Source organism: Sceloporus occidentalis, unplaced genomic scaffold (assembly GCF_023333645.1).
Source record: "Sceloporus occidentalis isolate IW3139 unplaced genomic scaffold, rSceOcc1.0.p SCAF_4, whole genome shotgun sequence".
Classification (NCBI taxonomy): domain Eukaryota; kingdom Metazoa; phylum Chordata; class Lepidosauria; order Squamata; family Phrynosomatidae; genus Sceloporus; species Sceloporus occidentalis.
Window position 1 is genome coordinate 130484408 of NW_028316984.1, and position 27789 is coordinate 130512196.

General features: G+C 41.1%; 1 protein-coding gene across 1 annotated transcript in view; it reads left to right on the top strand.

The window, feature by feature from the left end:
• Positions 1-441: 441 nt before the first annotated feature.
• The window catches only part of LOC149314612 (exostosin-2), a 128561-nt gene continuing 101213 nt past the window's right edge, over positions 442-27789 (top strand). The window contains exons 1-5 of the mRNA XM_089521484.1: positions 442-615; positions 6131-6696; positions 7807-7896; positions 18271-18387; positions 23803-23998. Of these exons, the coding sequence (XP_089377610.1) occupies positions 6161-6696; positions 7807-7896; positions 18271-18387; positions 23803-23998 (939 nt within the window). The 5' untranslated portion in view covers positions 442-615; positions 6131-6160. The remainder of the gene's footprint in view (positions 616-6130; positions 6697-7806; positions 7897-18270; positions 18388-23802; positions 23999-27789) is intronic.

Below are 27789 nucleotides of genomic sequence, written 5' to 3' on the forward strand. Positions count from 1 at the left end.
GCAGTGTGTTTTCAGTGTTTAAAAAGCCCAACGCATTTCAGCCACATTAGGCCATCTTCAGGGGCTGAAAACAAATATAAATACACTTAAAATGTAGTATTTAAAACACTATGTCAGGAGAGATGGCATCATTTGTCTCTAGTCCCCAAACTGTGCCCTTTAAAAGATGTTGGACTTCAGCTCCCAGAAGCCTCAGCCATGTTGGCCAAATGTCTGGGATTCTGGGAGTTGAAGTCCAAAGTCTCTTAAAGGGCAGAGTTTGGGGATCGCTATGGTCCTGTAATGTGGAGAGTGGTTACAGCGCCAGTGATCCACGGCAACCACAGTGCTGTCAATCAAAACAGGTTACTTCCGCATTGCTCACGCAACCATAGAGAGGTCCTTGCTAGAGTGTCTCGGGCGCAGGGGAAGTGACGTCTCCGGTGGCCGGAAGCCGGAAGCGCCGGGGCGTGTGTGTATGTTTCTGTGAGTGGGGCTGCGGCGGGTGCTCCTCTGGCAGGGCGCCCCTGGAGAAGAGCGGAGGCGGGGTGGCGCCTGCCGGGGGAGCGGAGCGCGCGGCCGGGAAGCCTCCTCCTCCTCCTCCTCCGGGGCCTTCCCTCTCGGCCGGGCGAGCGGGTGAGTCAGTGGAGGCGGAGGCGTTCCGAGGCTGAGTCCAACTGCTCAGTCGTTTACCCGCAGCTGTGGTCCCAGAGACACTGCATGAAGGATCCATTTGAACGTCCTTCAGAGCAGATTTGGAGAGAGAGAGAGCCCTGGCCCTTGAGAGCAGCTTCTTTTCTGCTGCTCCAGAGACTAGGACCCGGAGCAATGGACGCCAGCCCCAGGAGCGCAGCGGAGTCTCCCTCCTTGGGGGTCTTTCAGCAGAGGCTGGAGGGCCATCTGCCACTGGGGTGCTTTGGCGAGAGACCCTGCAGGGCAGAAGGGGGCTGGACTGGGTGGCCCTTCTTGGGCTCTCTTCCGACTCTGAGGTTCTGTGATTCAGAGAACCTGGCTTTCCACTCTGCAGTCACCCCTCGAAGGTGTTCTCTTTGGAGTAGAAGAAAACCTTGGGATAAACAGACACGGAATTTCTATGCTTTTAACTGCCAAGGAACCCTGGTAACTGCAGAATCACAGAGCTGGAAGAGACGGCAAGGGCCAGCCAGTCCAGCCCCTTTATTCTGCCATGCAGGAACTCTCCATCAAAGCACCCCCTTTGACAGATGGCCATCCAGCCTCTGCTTAAAGACCTCCAAGGAGGGAGACTCCACCACACTCCCAGGGAGTGTGCTCCACTCTCCAACAGCCCTTACTCTCAGGACATTCCTCCTAATGTTTCTCTGCAGCTTGCATCCATTGCTCTGGGTCCTGTTCTCTGGAGCAGCAGCAAACAAGCATGCTCCCTCCTCAATATGACATCCCTTCATGTATTTAGACAGAGCTGTAGTTTATTGTGGCACCGGACAGAGGAGCCTAAATATTGCACAAAGCTACATTTCCCAGGATTCCCTAGCACTGAGCCAAGGTAGTCAAAGCAGTCCCAGACTGGATTATTTCTGCCGTGTGTTTCGGTCCCCAGTGGAGTGATACAAACCCATGGATGGAAAGTACAGCAGCAGCAGTGCTGAAGAGCATAATGGTCCATTCAGCGCTGCGGAAATAATCCAGTTTGAGACCGCTTCAACTGCCCTGGCTCAGTGCTTGGGAATCCTGGGAGTTGTAGTTCATTGTGGCCCCAGAGCTCTCTTTGACAGGGAAGGCTAAACGTCTCCCAAAACTACAATTCCCAGGATTCCATAGCATGGAGCCATGGTGGCTAAAGTGGTGTCAAATTGGATTATTTGTGCAGTGCCGACGCAGCCTCATATAATTTGTTAATGTTAATAATTATTTCTTTCACAGGTTTTACTACTATCCCAGTGAGACATCTCCCACATTGCAGTTTTATTCATAGGTCCAAAGTGCACTGCAGAAGTAATCCCTTTTCAGACTGCTTTAACTGCCCTGGCTCAGTGCTGAGGAATTCTGGGAACTGGATATTTAGTCTTCTCTGTCAGTGCTGTCATAATAAATTACAATTCCCTGCAGAGACGTAGCCAAGGGGGGTGGGGTTCTTGGGGTCCAGACCCCCCCTTCCATTAGAAAAATGAATGGTGTGTGCTGCTGTGCCCAAGCCCCATTATAATGGTGGCACTTAGTCTGGATCCCCCCTTCCTAAAATCCTGGTTACGTCCCTGTTCCCTGGATTCCCTAGCACTGAGCCAGGGCAGTTAAAGCGGTCTCAAACTGGATTACTTCTGCAGTGTGGATTGGATCCTTGTGCTGCTGTACTCAGTTTTCATTCCTGGGTTTGTATCTGCCTGCTTTTTGGCCACCTAACAATTATGGTAAAACGGTTGCGCGTTTGGGAGGGAAATATTCTAGAATACTGTAACTTGCTTGAAGTGGCCATTTGATTGCCATTTACTACTACTAAGCTATTTATTTCTGATTTTACAGAAAACCCAGTACAGTTTAGGTATCCCTTATACAAAATGCTTGGGACCCGAAATATTCTGTATTTTGGATCAAGATTTTGACATACCTAGAGATGGGACCCAGGTCTAAACACAGAATTCATTTATGTTTCATATTCACCTTATACAATACACATAGCCTGGAGGAAATTTTATACAATGCTTTAAATAATTTTGTACTTGAAGAAAAGTTTGTGTACATCGAATCATTGGAAAGGAAACGTGTCACTAACTCAGTCACCCATGAAAAGAAATGTGATTTTTATTTCGGAATAAGGGAAGTTCAACCTGTAATGCTATTTCTGTAAAGGGCTGTTTCCATAATCTTAAATTATTCGTTGAAGAATGCAAATGCACTTCCTTTTTCTTTTTGGAGAAGAAAAATTCACTGTTTTAAAACATAATTATTTGGTGCTAAAGGGTTCACTGTTGAGTAATCATCCATATAAATATGAATAAGAACTTCCAAGCAATTACATATGTACTGGAGTCTGAGATGTAAAATATTTTCCTTAACAGCTCAATGTCATAAAGGGCCATCTAAGTGCAGGGTCACCAGATGTCATGACCGCAAAGGAGGAAGGCAAGGCACCGTAAAACTTAGGACATTCAAGAAAAATGGAGGACATTACCAAAGAAAAGCTAAAAACACTCGTAAATAGAAGTTCATGTTCCTTAGGCACATAATGGAGGGTGTTTTGGCATTCTTCCTGGGAGAAGGTTGAAATGGAAAAGAAGGACATCTTGCAGATTGCATTCTCTGTGAATGAAATATGTGATGTTGCATTTGAAGCTCAGAGCCTACCTCTGCCATTGTACCCTGTTCCTTAGCCAAATTACTTGTCTCTGGCCCCATACAGACAGACCAAAATAAAGCTGCTTCGAGTCACTTTGGAAGTATGCTGTTTCAATGATGTATGCATCCTAAGAGTCCGGAAGCTGCATCAAAGCTGCGCTCCAGTTCTTAGGACTGGATTGTGGTTTTGACGTGGCTTCCGGACTCTTAGGACGCATGCATCACTTAAACAGCATGCCTCCAAAGTGACTCGAAGCAGCTTTATTTTGGCCTGTCTGTATGGGGCCTCTGTTTCTTTTGTATAAGATCACTGTTACAGCAGAAGACTATGTATTCAGCATTTTGGTACTTTGGAATTGGGACTTCTCGCCTTGTTCTTACCCTGTATTCCTGTTCTTGAGCAAGTTACTTTTAGCCTCATTAGTTTGGCTTCTGGGAAATGAATGTTTTGTGACTGGCCTACTGTAAGAGTCCCAGAACACTATAAAAATTTCTAATGTTCTTGTTGACCCAAAAAGGCTCTTGAAAATATTAAGACTTCCCAATTCAAAATGTGTGACTTTTCAAGTGGTGCAATGTTTAAACTGAATGATAATCCAATGGAAACTAGGATTCAAATCTCTTCTGACATAAAGGAGAGGGAGACGGGATTGCTAGACACTTCAGTTTTATCTGTGCTGTCTTCTTTCAAGCTAAGTTGAGTCTTTGTACATACTTATAGGATACATCTTTGGTTCCAGCCACTTTGTTATGGCAGTGTTTTACAAATATTGTTGATTGTTATGGCCTGAATCTTACTGTTGATTGCTACTGGATAAGTAGATTTTACATACATGCTGATTCATCATTCATCAGTTGATTTAGTGGATCTGCTTTAGTTGGGACTACCAACAGGATTCAGACTACAGGGACCAGAACACTCTTCGTTGCTTTTGCTGCAACAGACCCCAGTGGAAATTGCTCATATGTTGGGCCTGTCCACCATTATGTCTTTTCTGACATTTTTGAATTTGAGGGCCACTTTGTACGTGATATTTTGTACTTTGATGCCAGTGTTCAGGTACTAAATACTTGTGTAATCATGAAGGATTTCAACATGTATTAATAACTCTTTTTCCTATTAAAATATGCGAACCAAGCGAGCGGCAATTGGGATCTTGCTGGTATATACAAGGTCATGGTCCTGACTTTACAGGACCTGAGCAGTGCAGTTGAAGACAGGGGTCTTGGAGATTCCTTGTACACAGGGTCTCTGTGAGTTGTGGTCGACTCGAGGGCAGTTAACAACTTTGAAACAATGCAGTGTAGATTTATATATTTGTACAAGACCCAGTGTAGTGTAGTGCTTAGAACAGTAATGTCCAAACTCTGACCCTCCAGATGTTTTGGACTTCAGCTCCCAGAAGCCTCAACCACCATGGCCAATGGTCTGGGATGCTGGTAGCTGAAGTCCAAAACTCCTGGAGGGACAGAGTTTGGACATCACTGGCTTAGAGTGTCCAACTGTGACTCCAGAGAACAGGGTTTGATTCTTGGCTCTGCCATGAAACCCACTGGTTGACTTTGGGCAAGTCACATGCTCTCAGCCTCAGGAGGAAACAATGGCACACTACCTCTGAACAAATCTTGCCTAGAAAACCACATGATAAGTTCACCTTAAAAATATATTAATCAAATCCATGAGTTATCAAATTAGTATATTAGCACTAGTATGCGTATATGCCGAACAGTGCATGTGGCTCTTTAATCCCTTTCATGCACTCAGATTCTTTACCAATCCAGACCCTCTGTGATCTGATCATTTCTTAGGACGCATGCATCATTGAAACACCATACCTCCACTGTGACTCGAAGCAGCTTTATTTTGGCTGTCTGTAACAGGCCTATATTAGTGCAAAACCTTTACAAATTGCGAACTGTATTTCAGCAGGCTACCCATATAGCTAAGAGCCTCCTCTGTGAAACAAGAAGTCCTGGCTCAAACCATGATTCTGCTGTGGACTTGAAAGGTGCCTTGGACAAGATATTGTCTCCCGGTGTCAGACCTTCATCACAATATGTAGGCAGTAGTACTAATATACCTTGCAGAGTAATTGTGAGGATTATTGAGAAATTGTGTGATTTGCTTTGGCAAGGCCCCAAGCACTCCATATATGTGTTGTTGACATTTTAGTTTCCTCCAGGAAGGGAGGAATAGTTATTCATAAAAGTCAGCTATAGAATTGGGATGTGGGATGGTGGACAGTTATGATAAATTGCTAAACCAAAACAAAATTTCTGTGTGACAGATTGGTGTGTTGGAAACACTGTTGCAATCCACTGCAGCTAGAGATGTAACAGTTCCAGAAATTTTGAAGCTGTTGTGGAATGTAGATGATTTGTTTGTTGGAAAAAAACAGACATGGTGGCAAATTGAAATATGAAACAAGTTGTTTTTCCTATCAAAATTAAATTTATTGTAGGATTTTAGTGGTTAAGATGCCAATTCTGATGATCGGAAGATTGGAAGGCTGGCAGTTCAAGGCCTGAGTGCCGCATGATGGGATGAGCTCCTGTCCCAGCTTTTGCCAACCTATCAGTTCGAAAGCATGCAAATGCAAGTAAATAGGTACCACTTTGGTGGGAAGGTAACAATGTTTGGTGTAGTCATGTTGGCCATTTGATCACCAGATTAGTCTTCGGACAATGCTGGCTCTTTGGCTTAGTAATAGAAATGAGCACCACTCCTTACGATCACTTACGGCTAGACATTCTTGTCAAGGTACTACCTTTACCTTTTTAACAACATACATTTCTATTTCTAGTTTTAATCTTGTTTTGTATATATTCTTTTCCTCAGAAGCCAGTGGGAAAATTGGCTTGTTCCATTATGTGTGCGTCAGTTAAATATAACACCCGGGGTCCAGCCCTCATCCCAAGAATGAAGACCAAACACCGCATCTACTATATCGCTCTCTTTTCTGTTGTGCTGCTGGGACTTATTGCCACAGGCATGTTTCAGTTTTGGCCCCACTCCATAGAGTCTTCAAATGACTGGACAGTTGAAAAACGGAGCATTCATGATGTACCTGTAGTCAAGATTCCTGCAGACAGTGCCATCCCAGAGCGTGGAGACCGCAGCTGCAGGATGCATACATGTTTTGATGTTTACCGCTGTGGATTCAATCCCAAAAATAAGATCAAGGTCTATATTTACTCTCTAAAGAAGTATGTGGATGAATATGGCATGCCAGTCAGCCATACCATTTCCAGGGAATACAATGAACTGTTGACTGCTATCTCTGACAGTGATTTCTACACAGATGATGTCAACCGTGCCTGCCTTTTTGTGCCATCTATTGATATGCTAAACCAGAACACTCTCCATATCAAGGAAACATCTCAGGCTTTGGCACAGCTCTCCCGGTACCTTCAGAAACCTTACTATGTGTACTAGAGTTAAAATAGGAAATCGGAGACTAAGGGGCTCAACAGACGGCCACCCCTGTGCTGTCCCTAGAAGTACCAGATTGGGGCTGCGGCAACCGTATACCATGGGCCCAATCTGGCCTTTCTGCAGAGCAAAAAGCAACTCCTTTTCATGCTGCAGAAAGGGCGCGTAGCTGCCACTGCCACAGCTTTTTGATGATCCTTTGGTGCAGCATGTTTAAATGCTGAACCAGCAGAGTACCATGATACCCACTGCTGTGCAGTTGGGTGCATGCCATGATACTGATGTGGGGGCGGCCATCGTGCATACTCCATGCCACGCCCACGCCAGTGTATAAAGTCCATCTGTACAGGCTCTAAGGGCCAGAGCAGATGGCAGGAAAAAACTGCTCGGTTCTGGATATTTTGAAAGCAGGTCAAAACCCCACTATCCACATGGCCCACTCCCAAGGCAGGCTGGACACCCACAGGCTGTCTGTACCATGAAGCGTTTAGATGCACTGTGCAGTTTTTTTCTTTGTCGCTTGCCCACCATACATAGGCACCATTGAACAAACCTCCCTCTTCCTGCCCAGATGCCATTCCATTGGACACCTGCCCATATTACCAGCCACACATTTGCATGTGGAATGCACCGCCTGTACAGTGTGTCAGTGCATTGATGTGTCCAGTGATGAGGTCATGAGGTTACCAGCGCATGTACCACAGGTAAACGTAGTGGGAACACCAAACAAGCGTGAATGACCCGTTAGGTGTAATATTGGCCAGATTGTTATCATCTTGGTGATGATTAAGATGATTATCAGGCATGCCAGCTTCAAACTGTTTGAGAGTGACCCTACTTTCAGCCAGATATAGAACTCTTGGCAAAAAGTGAAGCTATGGTGGCCAAAAGTCATGCTACATTATCTCTGTTAAGGTAATGGGAATGACAAAGCCTATGGGAATTCATGATGGTTGGATTATTTTGCTTAGAGGTGTTCAGTTTAGTTTCCTCCAGAGGTCTCTGTACATATCTGCTTCCCCCTGAAGCTCTGGTTCCTGTTAGTGATCAGATTTTTCTTTTCGATATTCTTTCTTTTTCAGCTGGGATCGAGGGACAAATCACCTCTTGTTCAACATGTTGCCTGGAGGAGCACCTGACTACAACACAGCACTAGATGTTCCAAGGGACAGGTAGGCAATTTGTTGCTGCTTCTTTTTTGAGACCCAGTACAGAATACATTATTATTTATTATTATTAACCTTTATTTATGAAGCGCTGTAAATTTACACAGCGCTGTACATACAATCTTTTAGTTAGACGATTCCCTGCCCTCGGGCTTACAATCTAAAAAGACATGACACAGAAGGAGAAGGGAGTGGTGGAGGGAAAGGGTAAGAGGTCCAGCAGTTCCTCTCTACCTCCAAGGCCTGGACCAAGGCAGATGGACTGGAGGGAGGGCGAGGCTTCATAATGGATGGTTAATCATTTTCCAGGCTAATGTAGCCTTTGACGCAAGACTCTCCCAGAGTAAATTTTTCTGGGGTTTGGAGGGGCATTTTTGGCATCGTCTGGAGGGTTCCAGCAACAGAAACTTGGCCTGAGACCAGCTGAAGTTTCTTACTCCATTTTATTACTTGTCAATAAATAAATTAGATTTAAAGTTTCTGAGACTCCAAACATGAATGTTATGGCTTGGGTAATTCAGCCAGTAGAGAAAACACTCATCTTCTTGGCATTTGTGGATTTGGCTTCTTGTGAAATTTAAGTATGGACAAATATACTTTGCATTTCAAGCAGTGTTGTATTTAATTTTCTCTATACTGTTTTCTAATAATAATATGCTCTGTGTTTGTGTAGTGTGCCTTCAAGTCGTTTCCGACTTATCATAACCTTTAATTAGTTGACCCGATTTATAGGTAGTGCTAAAGGCCTTGTTTTATTGAAAATTAAAATGTAGATTTTTGTTTAAATTTAATGGCACTCAGAAATAGGTTTCTAGTTTGTGTCTTGTTACTTTCAATATCTGGGTGTGGTTACATAGAAAGAAAAATCTGGAATCCCAAGAGGATACATCTGCAACAGAATTGCCTATCTCAGTGAATTTGTGGGGAGGGTATTTCCTCCCTTTTGATGGTTCTCCTACATACCACAAACCTTGTAAGAAGTTCTCCAGAGTCCATTTCCAATTTATTTGGGGGTGGGGGTGTAGTGGAGTTCTGTTTCACTGGCACAGTTGTGCCAGAGTGTCAGTGTTTTTAATCTGAAGGGAATTCTTTTTAGTTGAAAGCAATAGAATTTTTGCCAGTGTTTTCATTATGTGACTAGTATCTATATTGCACTCAAATTATACAAGCATACCAGAAGGTTCTTTAGAGCAGTGTGTCTCAGGTTATGTGATGCGAGGGACTAGCAATTATTTTTTCCTGTGTGCTGCAGTCCAGTATCACATTTATGCCTATTGACTAGAATTGCTTATTTCTTTTCTGGTAACTTGTAATTGAGCAGCAACCAATGGCTCAGGGGCTGGCACTGTTTCAGGGATCAGGGATACATTGAGTATCACTTCTTTAGAGTTACAGCTGTCAATGAGTATGTTTGTTTCACCAGTATTTGCTGAATTGTTTACTTAAAAAAAGATTGTACAGTTGTCCCTCCATATTCGCTAGGCTTAGGGGAACAAGACCCCCGTGAATATGGAAAAACCGCAAATAACAAAAACACTGTTTTTAGCTGAGAGGACACCTCTCTAGGAATCTCTAGGTCCTCCAGTGCAACTCTGTGGTCAATGTCCAACATACACTGACCATAGAATGGCACTGGAGTAGCTACAAATGGTCTTTCAGTGCAACTTTTAGTTAAAGTTGACCACAGACTTGCACTGGAGGACCTAGACAGTCCTAGAGAGAACATATTAATGAAATCAGTGAATAAACAAATCCGCAAATATCAAAGCTGCAAATATGGAGGGATGACTGTATATGTTTTAGAAGGGGTAATTGAGTGCAAGCTAGAAAAATGATGACTTCATGTGCACAGGAAATTTAAAAGTAATAGAATAGGTGTCTTTTTAAATTCTTGGATGTAAATATCAACTGTATAGTGGCCTTCTTTTTAAAAAGGCCCTAAACCTGTGTAGATTTCAGATGTGCCTGGCCTCTAGAGGGCAGTCAAACATTATTTGTCTTTCAATCTTTTTTAAAAACAATCAGAAATAGTCTACCTAAGAGAGAGAACATAACTCCTATGTTTGATCATAGAATCATAGCGAAGTTCATCTCCTTGTCTTCAGCCATGGGAAGCCAAATTTTCCTGGGATGTTCATGAGCAAGGTGTGATGTGGTTAATATTCTCAGGTGTTTGTCTCATACATCTGTTGCTCAAACATTTGTTTGAAAATTATTTAAGAGGATACAAATAGAGCAGGTAAATAAATAATTGGAGAACTGGAATAAGGATGTTCCATTTTTATGCTTGTTAGTTGGTAGTAAGGTTGTCTGAACCTTATTTAAAGTTTGTAGTCATTAGTTTAACATGAAGGAATTTATTCTGTTAGTTAATCACAAAATGTGTAAGTAAGTGCTTCCATTTTTGGACATGAGCCAACTACCAGTCAATTACAATGGATGATATTGAGATCAAGTGTTTTAATGTGAAGAAGGTGGAGAAATTATATTGTTCCTCCATCTTTTAAAATTATTTTGTAAATCTTCTAGGTTAGTTTTATATTATTTATTGGATTGGATTGGCCACAATAATTTTTTTATATTCTTAAAAATATTTTTATTGAATTTAATTAATATATATGCATTCATTAGCATGCATAAGTTCTGAATCTTATACAATGTACATATTTTAAATCTTATACTATTTTATACAATCTTGATCTTATAAAATCTAAATATGCTGTCTTTAATACTAACTATATCCTGATTTCCTTAGATATCCTTCCCCCATTATTCATTGATTCTAAGTGCCTTTCTTTATCTTTACTTACAGCCTTTCCCTCTTTACTACTAAGTTGTTATCTTACCTAAATTTAACTTATATTTGTGTCTTTACAGCTGAATAATTACTAATTTCTATATACTAATTCTTTCTTTATTAACATTTCTCATATATATTATAATAAAATAATATTATTCCTCTATAGTATATTTTCCTATCCTAAATATATCTTATCTTTATATCTATATCTTCAAATTACCCCCATTGCTCCTTTATGTATGTAGTTACAGCTGACGACTCTGTATCAAAATTTTCAAAGGCCGTTTCTTAATTTTTGTGTCAATTTATCCATTTCACTCATGTCTAATAAATTAAGTTTCCAATCATCAATCTCTGCTATTTCTGATTTCTTCCAATTTTTTACGTATAAAATTCTTGCGGTAGTTAGCATATAAAATAAGATTTTACCAACTTCTTTTCCAATTCTCTATTTGTCATACCCAACAAAAAGATCTCCGGTTTGAATCCAACTTAATTTTTAATATATCTTTGATTATTTTATTTATATTATTTCAATATTTCTTAGCTAAATCACAGCTCCACCAGCAGTGTATGTATGTCCCTCTTTCTTTACCACATTTCCAGCATTTATGGTTCTGTAATTTATATATTTTAACAGTTTTGTTTGGAGCCACCTAAAGAACATTTTGAACCAGTTTTCTTTTAATCTTTGGGAAACCATATATTTGATTCTTTTATAATCCAACTATATTTGGATTGGCCACAAGAATTTGACAGAAGGTTTGATAATTGCTGAATAGTAAACAGCAACATCAATAAGAGTAGTGAAGAAAACAAGCAATATCTAGTATGGTTTTAAAAATCAAGCATCAGTTAGTCAGTGTTAGCTACTGGGTTCCCACTGGCGGTAGCAGCGTTACAAATGAAAAGAAAAATACTAGTTCTTCCATCTTGCTAAAGAAGCTGGATATTTACTAAATCTCTGTGGAGGTGATCGCTCAGAGCCTGCTAGTGTAGCATTCACTATTAATGTTACTGCTCTGAGCTGATGTAATGCATGATTGCAAATAATAGTATTAGAGACTGTTTAAACTGTGTAAAATAGTGTCCATTGAATTGAAATGCATGGGTATGAGGAGAGATAAACCATCATCTCTTGACAATTACCTTTTTAAAACCCAATACTCTAGCTTTAAGGACAAAATTATTTTTGTTTTATATGAATTGTTTCATAGCGATCCCATAGAATTATAGCGTTGGAAGAGACCACAAGGGCCATCCAGTCCAACCCCCTGCCATGCAGGAACTCACAATCAAAGCACCCCTGACAGATGGCTATCAAGCCTCTGTTTAAAGACCTCCAAAGAAGGAGACTCCATCACACTCCAAGGGAGTGTGTTCTACTATCGAACAGTTCTTACTGTAAGGAAGTTCCTCCTAATGTTGAGGTGGAATCTCTTTTCCTGGAGCTTGCATCCATTGTTCTGGGTCCTATTCTCTGGAGCAGCAGAAAACAAGCATGCTTCATCTTCAACATGACATTCCTTCAAATATTTAAACAAGGCTATCATATCACCTCTTAACTTTCTCTTCTCCAGGCTAAACATACCCAGCTCCCTACGTCGTTCCTCATAGGACATGTTTTCCAGACCCTTCACCATTTTGGTGGCCGTTGTCCGGACATGCTCCAACTTGTCAACACCCTTTTTGAATTGTGGTGCTCAGTAAGGCCTGACCAAGGCAAAATAGAGTTACACTATTACTTCCCTTGATCTAGACACAATACTTGTATTGATGCAGCCTAGAATCACATTGGGTTTTTTAGCTGGTGCATCACACTGTTGACTCATGTTCAACTTGTGGTCTACTAGGACTCCTAGATCCCTTTCACACATAGTCTCAATAAGCCCTAAGTGCCGTACTTAACATTTTTCTGTGTTGAAATTCATTTTATTAGCTTTGTCCCAGATTTCTAATCTATTACGGTCATTTTGAATTTTGATCCTGTCCTCTGGGGTATTACCTATTTCTCCATATCATTTGCAAATTTGGTAAGCATGCCCTCTATTCTTTCATCCAAGTCATTGATAAAAATGTTGAATAGCACTGGGCCCAGGACAGGACCCTATGGCACTCCACTAGTCACTTCTCTCCAGGATGAGAAGTTGAGTAGTTACATTCGTCCAGCCGCCCAGAATGCACTGTTTAAAGAAAACGTTTATGCTTTAAAGCAGCAGTTGTTGCTGACTATCTCTGAACTACTCTGATAGAGTTTTATCAGAGCTTCATAAAATTTCTGCTTCCCTAGGCAAATACAGCACGCCCGTGCCATACGCGGGCGTGCCATACGTGGCCTTGAGCATACGCGCTAAAGCCGTGGGGCGTGCGCGGGGCGTGCGCGGGGCGCGCGCGGGGCGGAAGGGGCGGCACATCCCATTCAATTGAATGGGCGCGCGCACCCGCGCTGCCACGCCACCACGCACGAGCCCCATTGTTTCCAATGGGGCTCGAGCATAGGCGGAATTCGCCTTACGCGGAGGGATCTGGAACGGATCCCCCGCGTAAGGCGAGGACGGACTGTAGTTCCTAGGCAAATTATTTCTGTTGTCCACTGGGCTGTTAAAGGCTGCATGTTCAGGTCTTACCATCACGAAGGTAAGGCTGGTTCCTTAAAAGAATAGAGGTTTTAGGGAGATCAACAAAACAAATGGCATTCTAGGACAAAGAACGAGCATGAATTGAGAAACATTAGTACTAATATGGAAAAGAAACTCAGGAACTAATAATACATTTATCTTGTTTCAGTGACATTGAAAGACTTACATACTTTCAGAGGTCTAAGAGTTAACCTCTTGGTTCTTCTGCTTTAGAAATGGAAATCCAAGCTGAGGTTCTTAACTGGGTGTTTTCTCCCTCTGGCTTACTTAGGTAGATGCACACCTGTTTCCTCAAGGTTAATGAAGTGTTGTTATGTTGCTTATGAGATGTAAATTAAAACAACCTGGTTACTATTTTTTTAATCAGGAAGGAGAAACTAGGTTTAAAAGTGCAGGAAAATTAGCATGTAAGCCAAATCCATTTTTTTGTCCCACACCTCTGAAATTTGGAATGTGATGCTTGAAGGGTAACAGCAGTGTTCTGTAGTGTTACATGGCATGTCACTGAAATAAATGGAAAATTATGCAAAATAATCAGTTTAGGTTTTAGGATTGAAAATTCATCCAACACTTCTGTCATCCAGTACCCAAACAGCTTATTGTACTGCAGAAATACAGATGTCCTAAGCTGGTGTATTTGGACTTGCTTCTCCTTTTCTAAAAAGAGAGCTTTGAAATGTCAGTTTGCTGTAGCACCCTTCATCTGTAATTCTTGCAGCACTTTGCAGTCTACATGTAGTATTAATTGGTTTTCCATGCCAAAATTAAGCACCTGCTCTTACATTTCTATGCTCAAAATAAGCAGAAGAAATGTTCCCATTTCCATATGAAGCAATTATTTGATTTTGTTGGCTGTGGAAATGGTATATAGATGATGGAAGGATTGAATGAAGACTTGACTAATGATCATGTAAAAGAGGAAAGCCCTGTAGTCCTGACCTCCTGAGCATTGGAATTATCATTTTTAGGAGTTAGCTCACAGCTGATTCAGTAGTAAGCAAATTCAGTGAACAGCCACACACCATGACTGGTTTTGCACCTTGCCCATAATGAAAATGATGAATGAAATCTCACAGAACACTAGCTCAAAGTAATACGGTTGCTAGCTGGTTTTATCATGGTTGACAGAGATAATGGTTTGTATCCAGGTTCTTTTCCTTACATAAGATCATCCTGAACAGAGCTTCTAATCACAGAAATAAATAATGGATCCAGTATTTGCTGGTTCTCCCCTTCTTTTATAGACCTCAGCAACACCTTCTCCCTTGCTGTTCCCACAGTCTCACAAACCTCTGGAACAGGTGGGGGGGGGGTGGGCTTGGAAACTGCTTGGAGAAGGAAAATAAACAAAGATTGCTATTTTTTCCATTCCACTAGTGGGATTTGTTCACTGGATGAAAAGCCTCCTGTAAACACAAGGGTAAGATTTTGGATCCATCGCAACAAATGCTGCTGCTGTTCAGGAATGTTGCAATATATATCTTGAGGAATTTGTTGTGTTAGCTTCCTATCCATGCAGGAAATCTCAATCAAAGCATCCCCGACAGATGGGCATCAAGCCTCTGTTTAAAGACCTCCAGTGAGGATACTCCACCACACTCTGAGGGAGTATGTTCCACTGTCGAACAGCCCTTACTGTCAGGAAGTTCTTCCTAATGTTGAGGTGGAATCTCTTTTCCTGGAACTTGCTTCCATTGTTCCGGGTCCTGTTCTCTGGAGCAGCAGAAAACAAGCTTGCTCCCTCCTCAATATGACATCCCTTCAAATATTTAAACAGGGCTATCATATCACCTCTTAACCTTCTTTTCTCCTGGCTAAATATCCCCAGCTCCCTAAGTCATTCCTGATAGGACATGGTTTCCAGGCCCTTCACCATTTTAGTCGCCCTCCTTTGGACACGTTCCAGTTTCTCAATGTTCTTTTTGAATTGTAGTGCCCAGAATTGGGCACAGTATTCCAGGTGGGGGCTGACCAGAGCAGAATAGAGTGGTACTATTACTTCCCTTGATCTAGACACTATACTTTTATTTATGCAACCTAAAATTGCATTGGCCTTTATAGCTGCCACATTGCAAGGTTGACTCATGTTCAACTTGTGGTTTACTTGGAGTCCCAGATCCCTTTCACACGTAATCTCATTCAGCCAGGTGTCCCCCATCCTATATCTGTGCATTTCATTTTTTCCTCCCTAAGTGCAGTACCTTACATTTCTCCCTGTTGAATTTCATTTTGTTAGCTTTGGCCCAGCTTTCTAGTCTATTCAAGTCATTTTGAATTTTGATCCTGTCCTCTGGGGTATTTGCTACTCTTCCTAATTTGATGTTATCTGCAAATTTGATAAGTATACCCCCAATTCTGTCGTCCAAGTCATTGATAAAGATGTTGAATAGCACTGGTCCCTGAACAGAGCCCTGTGGGACCCCACTGGTCACTTCTCTCCAGGATGAAAAGGTGCCATTGTTGAGCACCTTTTGGTTTCGGCTGGTCAACCAATTACAAATCCATGTAACAGTTACCTTGTCTAGCCCACATTTTACAAGCTTCTTTGCAAGAATGCCATGGGGAACCTTGTCAAAGGCCTTACTGAAATCAAGATATACTACATCCACAGCATTCCCTTCATCTAACAAGCTGGTAATTTTATCAAAGAAAGAGATCAGATTTGTCTGGCATGACTTGCTTCTCTGAAACCCATGTTGACTTTTTGTGATTATGGAATTGCCTTCTAGATGTTCACAAACTCTCTGTAATAGTAAAAACAATGGTACAGTCAAGCTAAAAACAGTGTAAAAACAAAGCAAAAACATGGGTTAAAAACATTATATTCTCAACAGGATTCCAACCATTTGCTGTTGGGGATAAAGAATAGAAGAAGGTAATGGTAAAAGCAGTGACGCTACTTGAGGACTGATGTACCTAAAGAAATATGAAAGCAAAATATATATTATGTCCTGTAGTGAAAGACAGAGCTGATAGTCTACATAGGCGTGGTACAGATTGCCAAAAAGAGATGCTGGGGAGGCGCCTCTCTTTGCTCCGCAGCAGCGCCACCGCAACCAAATTGTGTGACGCTCCTGCGCAGCAAAAAAGGAGCGCCCAGATGTGGCTCTTATTTGCGGTGCAGTTGCACTGCCACATGCCACCAGAGGTGGTGTGATGCCATTGCATGCATTTTAACATAGTGGAAGGTTATTTGCCATGGTGTCTTACATTTGTTCTTTGCTACCAGTTTTTGAAATCTTCTAGAGCTGGAGTAAGCAACATCTCTCAGTGGGGTTATTGCACTGGACACCCCCCCCCCAACACACACACACACTCTGGAGGCTGTACCTGACCTATGTTAATGCCAATTAATGGCAGCAAAATAGCTGGATTTAGCCAGATAATGCATTTGTAAGATTATCACTTTTAACCAGTCTATGCTGCTTTTTTCATAAAAACACAGTGCATAGTGGCAGCACACCATGTATTTAAGGTGGATCCCACTCTCAAAAGCATGATGTGCCTTAGGACCAAGACCCACAACTTCCATGTTTGTTTGGCTAAAATCAGCTGCCCACCTTTGCTCTAGAGCTAGGCATTGGAAAGCTTTGTGCTAACTATGGCACTTTACAGACCGCCCAAAAAGGGCGGTCTGCCGGTTCCGCTGGTTGCTGCATCCAGGAACCGCAGCGGCCAAACCGCGTGATTCCCGGATGCAACAAAAAGAAGCCGAAAAAAGCGGCTTCTTTTTGTGCTGCGGAAATGGCACCCCAAAGCGCCAATGGCGCACTGGTGGCATCATTTCCGCCATGTGACGTGCGGACGCTAGGCGTCCGTGACGTTAAGATGGCGGTGCCTGTGTAGAATGGGTGCTGCCATTTTGTACATGCTGAGTGCGTACTAGGGTTAGGGGCGTCCGGAAAGGATGTCCCTTTCTAACCCTAGTAAGTGCGTGGCATGTACTTTTTACCCGTGAGGAACGGGCCTATAATCCATTGGAGTATCCAGGACACTGATTCCATTATATAATTTTCTTCATACTTATACTGGATGACTCCAAGCTAATAGCGATGATATAACAGATAATAGTTTTTCCACTGAGGAAGACAGTTGTCGAAACGCATTTGGTTTTATCTGTATTTGTACATTTGTATGTCACCTGGGACTTCCAGTTTCCAGCATTTTATGCCTATTGGCAAAACTGATGTCTTATATTATTATTATGCCAGCCATGACACTACTTATCAAAAATACTTATCAGTTTTAAATGCAGACATATTGCTAAACACAGCTCAAGGCATAAGCTCAGTGAAACTACAGGGACAAGAACATTGCCTGTTTAAAATTCCAAGGTTGCTTCTTAGAGGAAGACTGTCAAATCCTGCATCTCAAATGAGATGATATGATTTTGGGTATAAAGAAATGGTCTCACTTCGTTCTCCTCAAAAATTGTACTAGAATTGGATTCTTTGCCCCTGTTCATATGTATAGTATTCATTCTTTCATTAAATTAGTATGTCATGTCTAGAAAGGTCCTCAATAAGATTGCCCCATCTCTCTGGACATTTTTTGTTATTTTAGTCTGGCATGTATACTGTGTTTAGATTGTTCCTGGTTAAAGATGAAACTGGGATTCTTCAGGCATATGTTAGTTTCTATTTGGGAATGGCGGACTGAGTGCATACAAAGTGAAGGTTTGCCCACCTCTCTTACTACATATCTATATCAGCCTTTCTATTTCTGAATCATTCAGAGTGGCTCAAAGATGAATAGAGAAATCAAGAGCCAGTATCTGATTTTCCTAGTTAGGCACCTAAGATCTGAATTTTTAAAATATATTATTGTTGAATCAACATACTAGTAATTCTACATAGGAAGTTTCCAGTGCACTTTACCTCAGATTATCTAAATGTATTGCTTGGATAAATGTGGTTTTAACATATTTTTTAAAAATTTCAGAGCTCTATTGGCAGGAGGTGGTTTTTCTACATGGACCTACCGGCAAGGATATGATGTCAGTATTCCCGTCTACAGTCCACTGTCTGCTGAGGTGCAGTTGCCAATTAAAGGACTGGGGTAAGATGACAGTGAGCGGAATGATACAATATATCCCCACTTGTAATGGTTTAGAACATTAGACTTCAATCAGTAAAACCATAAACAGGCAGGAACAGGCAAAATTCTGCTAAAATCTGTGCTCTTGTAATTGTTATGAGCTGTGCAGATGACATGTGGCTACACCTTATCTGTTGGCAAACTGTTCTATATGTAGCATCGTTGAGACTGAAAGAAAGAGGTTGGTAGCCTGATTTTTCGTAAACTTAAGCCTGCTTCCTCAGAAGAATGGTCTATCATGTTTTGTGAGCATGTTCTATAAGCAGTACAGTAACCCCAAGTTCTTACAGAATTCATAAAGGAATTATCTGTTTTCTTTCTATTATGATTTCTGCGCAATAAATGATGTTTCCCTTTGGCAGTCCGGTTTCGTAGGAAACATTAACAATCAGAGGTGTAAAGGGCTGATATACTGCTTGATTTCTGGATCTTCTGTTTATTAAAATTATTATCTAAACCTGTCTTGTGTATCCCTAGATTCTTTTTCCTTCATCACCCTAGTCTCTGACAGTTCCAAACTTCCCTATGCGTATAATGAATAAGAATGCCTAAATTTCACAGTCTTCTTTACCTGTTGAATTCAGCTTTCCTTGTTGAATTATAGATCCTTTAGAAGAAAAATGAAATGAAATTGGATATAATGGAACTAGAACTAGAGCATATAGACATGAGAAATGTCCTGAAAATCACCTAACAAGAGCGTATTCTAGTTCGGTGAAGGATAAAATGTGTTCAGAAGTTGTGAGGTTGTCCCTTATAGCCCCATCCCCCAAACTATACAGTTTGTTCTGTTCTTGCTGTATACACATTAATGTGAGTGTCTCATTTGAGTAAGACTTTGCATGTACCTGTAAGTCCATGTGTATGGATGCCTCCCTGGATTTTGATCCCTGGTTCCAGAATTCAGTGAAGTGTCCATGTTTAAATATTTGGTGTGAAAGCTTCCCCAGTGGTTGTGGCCTCTACCTGCATCAGCCCTCCCTCCAGACTACCTTAAACACAATTTTAAGCAAACTTCTCAAACAGATTGCAGGTCAATGACTCCAGTGCTGTGCCTCTTCTTCTCCTTTGCTTGATGAAGAAGCCAGTGAACTTCAAAAGCTGGCATAATGTATTTTGCATCTTTTGGTTGGCTTAATGAAGGTATCACCATGGTGTGCATTTTGGAATTTATTGTATTTTGATGCATGGTCAACAAGAATACCACTCCATATAACACAAGACCAGGTTTTCATCTGTTTTAGATTTATCATATATACTCAACTATAAGCCAACCTCATGTATAAGTCGAGGGCATGTTTTGGGACCAAAATTATGGATTTTGACATGACTCATTGATAGTTCGAGGTCAAAACTTTGGGGCATGTAACACAGCAAAGTTTCGAAGAGAAAAGCAAAGAAAAACAATGCCAAAGAACTTACAGACAGCAGGCATAACTGTTTGTGGTCACACTAAAGGCAAAATGGATGAGAGAGTAGTGGGTGAGGTGGGGGTCAGTGCTTCCAGAACAGATTACGCTCTTGCCTTTCACCAGGAGATTGTTCCTCTTTTTATAAGAGTTAAAGTACAGTATTTACATTGACCCATTGATAAGTCGACTTAGGGTTTAGGAGTCAATTTTTTGACTAAAATATCTAGACTTATACATGAGTATGTACATTCAATTCTCTGCAAAGGTACTGCATAGATGACAGTATCTTTTAATAGGACTTTGGGGGCTAAATCCAATTTCTGTTTTACATAGAATAGATCCATTGAAATCAATTGGATTTAAGTTAGTTAAAACTAACACCTCACTTTTATTTCTGTGAGTTTGCTGTAAATACGATGAAAACTGCATTTAGCCCTTTGTCCTCAAAGTTATGTTATGTGTGTGAGAGAAAACATTTAAAATTCTGATCTGATTGCAGTTGTGCATTACAGTTATTTGGCTTTGAATTAGAAATTGATCTCTTTTTATAAATTTGTAGCCAAGCGTGACAGATTTTTCTTTCTTTAAAGAATGGCTTCAATCATATGCCACTTAGCTCAGACCATTGGCATTTCTAGCACTTACCTACAGCTGTGCTGATATATACTTTCAACTCTTATTCATTTTGGAGATCTGCTATGAGTTTAAATATATTTTTATTATAAATACATGGTATCATAAAACCAAGACTGCTAATATTAAGTAGGTGAACAGATTCTGATAACAAAACTAACATTTTGTCTTAACATTTTGATCAGAGCATCAAGGCAATGATATTAAGTAGAACAGTGAGCAATGCGTGTTTTCATTTCTGTTACTGAGCTGTAAATTTAAACAACAGACAACTATTAAGAGACAATATAAGTATGAAAAATACTTTATACCTTATACAGTCAGTGTAGACTATCTGGCTCAATTTAAGGCAGCTGCTTTCCCCACATTAACTTGCCAGTTCTTGAGGGTCGTAAAGCAGATGCTCAGCAGACAGAATATCTGTTGAGCAAATGGCTCCAGATGACTCAAGTGAACCAAAACATTCATGAGGGAAAGCACTCTCTCCTTATCCTAAGTATGATGAGGAGCTAAACCCTGACTGTAAGGCACACATTTGTATTTTGATAATGCTCATGTAATTTAATCTATAGAATATTTACACACATTACCTTTAAATACATGATACATGTAAATACATGATTACCTTTAAATACATGATAACTGAAACCTGGTATTGCTTCTTAACAACAGATGTATTATTTTGTTATCTGTACCAGGAAAGTATTGGTAATTCACTAATTCTCGGGTAGTTTTTAAGTGGACTTTTTGTTAAATTATTATTTTCTGTTTTTCCTTAGATGTTAGTTGTTAGAGTGGGGAACTATAAATTAAACAATTTGAAAACAAAAACCATAGCCCCAAACCAAGCAATGATTACTAATTCAAGCACTTAATGAACAGCCAAGCTTTAACTTGGTACCAAAATGATGCCAGCATTCATGCAAGTCTGACTTTTAAGGGAAGGATATTCAATAATGCTACTAAAATAACCCATAGGCCACTCAGCCTATCACTTGGTTCTCTTAACACTAGCATTTTGTTTGCAGAAGAGTTCTTCTTTTTGGAATAGATTCAATGCCTGTGATCTGCAGAGGATAAACCTAAGCTACGAAATATTTGCTGTGTATCTACTGTATTGCTAAGCAAATATAGATATTGGATATATTGGATCCAAATACTGGATATTTCAGCAGCAGACATCAGGAGCAAAATAGCTTCTTTTACATATATTGCCACAGAATCTTTTACAGGCTGCTGTTATGACTGCCATCAAGCCAAATAAAGCAATAGTGTATACCAGTGGTTCTCAACCTTCCTAATGCCGCAACCCTTTAATATAGTTCCTCATGTTGTGGTGACCCCCAGCCATAAAATTATTTTCATTGCTAATATGCAAATATGTGTTTTCCAATGGTCTTAGGTGACCATTGTGAAAAGGTCATTCGACCCCCAAAGGGGTCCCGACCCACAGGTTGGGAACCACTGGTGTATACATTTAGTTTTAGAGGAAATCCTAGTTAGTATGAAACCTAAATTTTTCGGTTTTTTAGTAAAAGGCACATCATTCTGGTGCTTTTCAATTGGCACTTAAAGTGTATCTTCAACAGTGTTTAATAACAACAACATTTTTGAATGAAGTCCCACTTATTTCAGTAGAACTAATGGACATCTGAAGAAAGCCAGTGTGGTATAGTGGTGTGAGTGTTGGACTGTGACTCTGGAGACCAGGGTTTGATTCCCTGTTTGGCCATGATACTCACTCAGTGATCTTGAGCAGGTCACACTCTCTTAGCCTGAGAGGATGGCAATGGCAAACCTCTGAACAACTCTTGACAAGAAAACTCCATGACAGGTTCATTTTAGGGTCACTGATAAGTCAGAGACAACTTGAAGGCACACAGCAGCAACAACAGTGCACATTTACCTGTGAGAAATTTCACTGAATTCATTGGAACTTACATAAGTAAATATGCATAAGTATAAACAGTTGGCACTCCGTATCACGGATTCTTTATTTATGGATTAAAGCATCCACAGTTTGAAAATATTTTTTTAAAGTATAAATTCCAAATAGCAAATCTTGATTTTGCCTTTTTATATATGGGCCACTATTTTACTATTTTACAACACCATTGTATTTAATGGGACTTGAACATCCATGGATTTTGGTATCCACAGAGGGTCCTGGAACCATACTCCAGAGGATAACAAGGGCCCACTGTACATTATGGTGGAATTTATTGTATCTATTGTGTCTTATTCGTAAACGTGTATCTCATTTGTATGCCAGTATCTAATGCTGGCTACATATATAACATATATACAAATCCCTATGAAGTCAAAGGCTTTCATGGCTGGCATCCATAGTTTTTTGTGGGTTTTTTGGGCTATGTGGCTGTCAGCAACTGCTGGGCCCAATAACCATTGTCAGAGTATAGCAGAGTATCTGGTGAATCTTTGAAGCGTGTTCACAGCCCTCAGTGAAGATAACAGCAGAAGGATGTCTTCCAGAAATGATGGAATGCAGGTCACTGGGAACTGTCCAGCTTTCACTGCCAGGCTTCTGCTGATTAACGACCAGACAAGCCAAGCTCCTGAAAGTGCTTATCTTTATTTACAAAGTGCAAACCAAATAACCAACGCGACTTTTACTATACAGAACTCACAATCCACTCCTCTCTCAAAAACCCACAACAATTACCAGAAGTCCCTGAGTTTATATAGACACAATGCCATGTGGTCCTACAAACTCAGCCTCTTCCTGTCCCACACAGAAAACTGTTCCCTTGTCTAAACAGACACATGTTCATCTTCAGACTTCCTGCACGCAGGCAGTAGAATAACCTTGTTGCTATGATCAGCAGCTGTAGCTCATCAGCTTCATCCTGTGGGTGCTGATTGCTCATGGTCACCACACATCTAAACATTTCGTGTTAGTTGGCTTTTAACCCTTAACAGTGGCCATGTTCTATAAGAGTTTATTCCTGACGTTTCACCAGCATCTGTGGCTGGCATCTTCAGAGAATGCTAATCTGGAAGAGAGAGAGAGAGAGAGAGAGAGAGAGAGAGAGAGAGAGAGGGTGTGTGTATATATTCTGTGTGACCCTGGGTGAGGAGGCGTGATTCCCATGTTAATCTGTGTATTGTTCTGTTGTTGATGGCCTTTACTTTTCCAATGTGTGATAGCTTCCAACTGTCATCTTGTTAACTCTAAAATGCTAATGAAGAGGAAATACTTAGAAGCATGTCTATAAGGCTATCAAGCATGACGACATATAGTGTAGTATATACCAGATTACCTAGTGGGAAGACTGCCTGATTTGCAGTTTCTCATTGTTGTTCTCTTCAGTCCTCGCAGGTACTTCCTTCTGTCCTCTCAAATGACTCTTCACCCTGAATACCGTTCTGAATTGGAAACTCTTCAAGCAGAAAATGCAGAGTCTGTGCTGATCTTGGACAAGTGTACCAATCTCTCAGAGGGAATACCATTTATTCGTAAACGTTGCCACAAGAATCAGATCTTTGATTATCCTCAGGTGCTTCAGGTACTGCTTGTTGCTCCTGTCACTTTTTATTCATTTGATTACATGTCAGTATTTCTTTAATGTAGTTTGTAGCCTTTTATTGATTTATACATACTCATTTGGATCCAGAGTTACTTTTCTATGAACAGAAGGGTTCTTTCTGTTAATGAAGGGGTAGACAACTGTTGGGATGTAGGAGACAGGGACCCAGGGGACCTTGTTGGGCTGCTTTCACTTGCCTTTTTAAAAAACAATTGTCCCCCAGTGCCTCTTTGGGACATGGGAGGAATTTTGCCATTTTTTCTCTGTTTTGTACCCAGAGAGGCCTTTTAAAAGACAAAATGACCTCATAGTCAACTTCTAGGCTACTTCCTTTTGAGCCTAAAATGGCCTGGAGAGACCTGAAATATGACAAAATTGCCCCCTTCAACAGTTGGGGACCTAGGGAACAAAACGACAAAAAATGGCACACAGGCCACTCTTTCCCTATTCCTGCTTTAATGGAAGGCACAAACATCCAGTGGAGATTCCTGGTAGAGTCAGGAGGAGGAGAGGTGGTTTTTTCTTGTTCTTTGTTCACCCTTCAGTCTCTGATGCCACTGTCCCACACTCTTCTGGCACACCCTGCAGAGGCCTACACAAATTTGTGAAAGGCACAGGAGGGCTGCAGCAGGAAGGAAGATTTTATGAGAATCACCTCTCATTTCTGACAGTAGTACCCTGTGAGCAGGATTGCATGCGTTGTCATTTCCAGGATGGTTCTTTATAGAATGTCATGTGTTACTTTTTAAGCTAGATAATAGATTATTTATAGAAAAATACTATGTGCTATTGAAAATTGTGCAAGCTTTAGTTTTCTCTGTTGCTTTAAAAGAATTCAGGCTTACACTCTTTGTGTTCTTATGCACCTTCACAATAATTTGAATAAATTAGGTTAAGAGAGAGCAACTGACCTAAAGTCACCTAGTGAGCTTCATGGTGAAGAAGCAATCTACATATTGGTTTCACACATGCTGTAAGTCACACTGGCTTTCATGAGTATCAAGGGATGAGATCTTCTCTTTCCTTTTCTGTTTGGAGTATGCCCAGTATTATTAGAAATTACTAATGCTGGGTTTTTAATTAGACGTTGCTTCTCTCCTGAATTTTGTCTTGCATTCCTCACTCTGATCTCTGATACAACAGCCACTCTTTTCCTCTTCCAGTTGAAAGTTCAAAAGAAAGTGTCTGTCTGTCTATCTATCTATCTATCTATCTATCTATCTATCTATCTTCCTTCTATTTAATATGTTACCTTTCTCCCAAAGTGGGACCCAAGATGGCTTACAAAAGAGATCAATTAAAACCTGACAATAAACATTTTTTAAAAATGATTAAAATGATCAAATTAAAACAGTAAAAATTGTTTAAATTTTATTTATTTATTTACTATATTTATGCCCTGCTCTTCAGCCCTAAAGGCTCTCAGTGCAGCTTACACGTTTTCAGACGGTTTCCTGCCCTCGGGCTTACAATCTAAAAAGACATGACACAAAAGGAGAAGGGAATGGTGGTGGGAAAGGAGATCACATCTAGTGGTTCCTCTCTCCCTCTGAGGCCTGGACCATTGGAGATGGACTTCTTCTTGCTCTGGGTAGCCCTAATGGAATTGAGCCTGCCTTTTCACTCCTTCCTAGGCCAGATGATGACAGATGGACTGGAGGGAGGGCTCTTCTTCATGCTAGCCCTGATGAAGTTGGGACTGCCTTTTCACTCCCTCCCAAGCTGGCATACAAAAAGCATAAAAAACTTTTAAAAATAAAACACACCTCCCCCAGTATGAAGCCTCCCTGTGCATGATGGAACGCACTCCCTCGGAGGGTAATAGAGTCTCCTTCCTTGGAGGTCTTTAAACAGAGGCTGGATGGCCATCTGTCAGGGATGCTTTGATTTGGATTTCCTGCATGGCAGGGGGTTGGACTGGATGGCCCTAGTGGTCTCTTCCAACTCTATGATTCTATGGCCTGTTACAGACAGCCAAAATAAAGCTGCTTCGAGTCACTTTGGAGATATGGTATTTCAATGATGCATGAGTCCTAAGAGTCTGGAAGCTTCACCAAAGCTGCACTCCAGTTCTTAGGACTGGAGCGTGGCTTTGGTGCGGCCTTTGGACTCTTAGGATGCATGTATCATTGAAATACCATACCTCCAAAGTGACTCGAAGCAGCTTTATTTTGGCTGTCTGTAACAGGCCTATGATTACATATTAAAAGCTTGATTAAACAAAAAGGTCTGTCTGCCAGAGAAAGGAGAGCAGGGACGGGGTTAGCCTAACCCAGTGCTTCTCAATTATTTTCTGTCATGCCCCCCCAGGAAGAAGAAAACATTTTGCGCCCCCCCCCCCGCGCGACTGTAAATAGTAATTGCCGAGGTCAAATGAGCCCCCCTTTACGGAGCCTCGTGCCCCCCCCTGGGGGGCGCGCCCCACTATTTGAGAAGTACTGGCCTAACCTCATGTGTAACAGAATTCCAGAGAAGATACAGGGGGTAGCTGTGTTGGCTATTTAGTAAATTTTTACCCAGAGGGTAAGAGCAAGAAACTGAGAAAATTCTCTCCTGTGTCTTCCTGTGATGGTTGTGGGACTGAGAGAGAAAGCCCTCCACCATAGATTTTAAGATTCTAGCAGGTTTGTATAAGAAGATACAGTCTATCAGATAATCTGGACCAAGCATGTGTCACTGTAGCCAGATCTGGCATTTCAATAAACAAATGCAGCTGGTGCACTAGTTTTAACTGTGCAAATGTATTTTGTATTTATTTTCATTATTTATTATTTATTTCATTTCTGTGCTGTTTTTCCCCAGAAAAGGACCTAAGGAGGCTCACAAATAAAACCGTCTAAAAACTTTACAATAAAAATTTAAAAGACAATTAAAATCAACTAGTTAAAAAAATATAAGATTACATAAGAAATGTATATCACGTCCACACCATATGCGGGCTTGCCATACATGGACTCAAGGTCATGCAGGTGGCAAGCCCCCATAGAAGGAATGAGGTTTATACCCAAGCCATGCAGCGTGCGGCGGTGTGCCCCCATTCATACAAAGGGGACTTGAGGTCCTACATTTTTTGCTTGCAAATTTTTTACAGTGGACTGACTATTGAGTAGTGGACTATTGAGTAGTCTTTGTTTTCTTTTTGTGGACCAGAGTTGTACAAAGAACAGTGGAAAGAGCTGGGAGAAGTTAACCACCCCCACCCCCAGTTTCATTCAGCCAAGTCTCTGTAATTCAAGCCAGTTTAGCATTCTCATCCAGGATCAGGTATTGGATCAAGGGTGTTTTTCCATTTACCGACCTGGCATTGAGCAGCAATTTAGGAACCCTGTTGCCAAGGCTGTCCAGATTATTTACAGTGGAGGACAACATGGGGATAACAAACACCCTGTAGCTCTCCCTTCTACCATGATAATAGGACTTTTCCACACTCCATATCTCCCTCTGAACATTATTGTTGTAATGGCTGCTGCCGGGGCAGCTTTCTCTCCTGTGCTCCCCATGTAACACCTTTCTTTCTTTCTTTCTTTCTTTTGGTGGCAGGAATGTTTGTTTTTGAAAAAGAGCACAGCTTCAAATTTTAAAAAGCTATAAAAAAAAACCCCATGCACTCTTCCTCCTCCTTCTAAACAAAGGGACTTGCCCTCACCTCACCCCCAAAGCAGCAACCCCACCGGGAATGGGCCAGCTGCCACACACACCAGGTTTTATCCTCTTGCAAAACAGATGGATGTTCCCCTGATTTGTTAGTTAGTAACTGGCTGAATACCTGA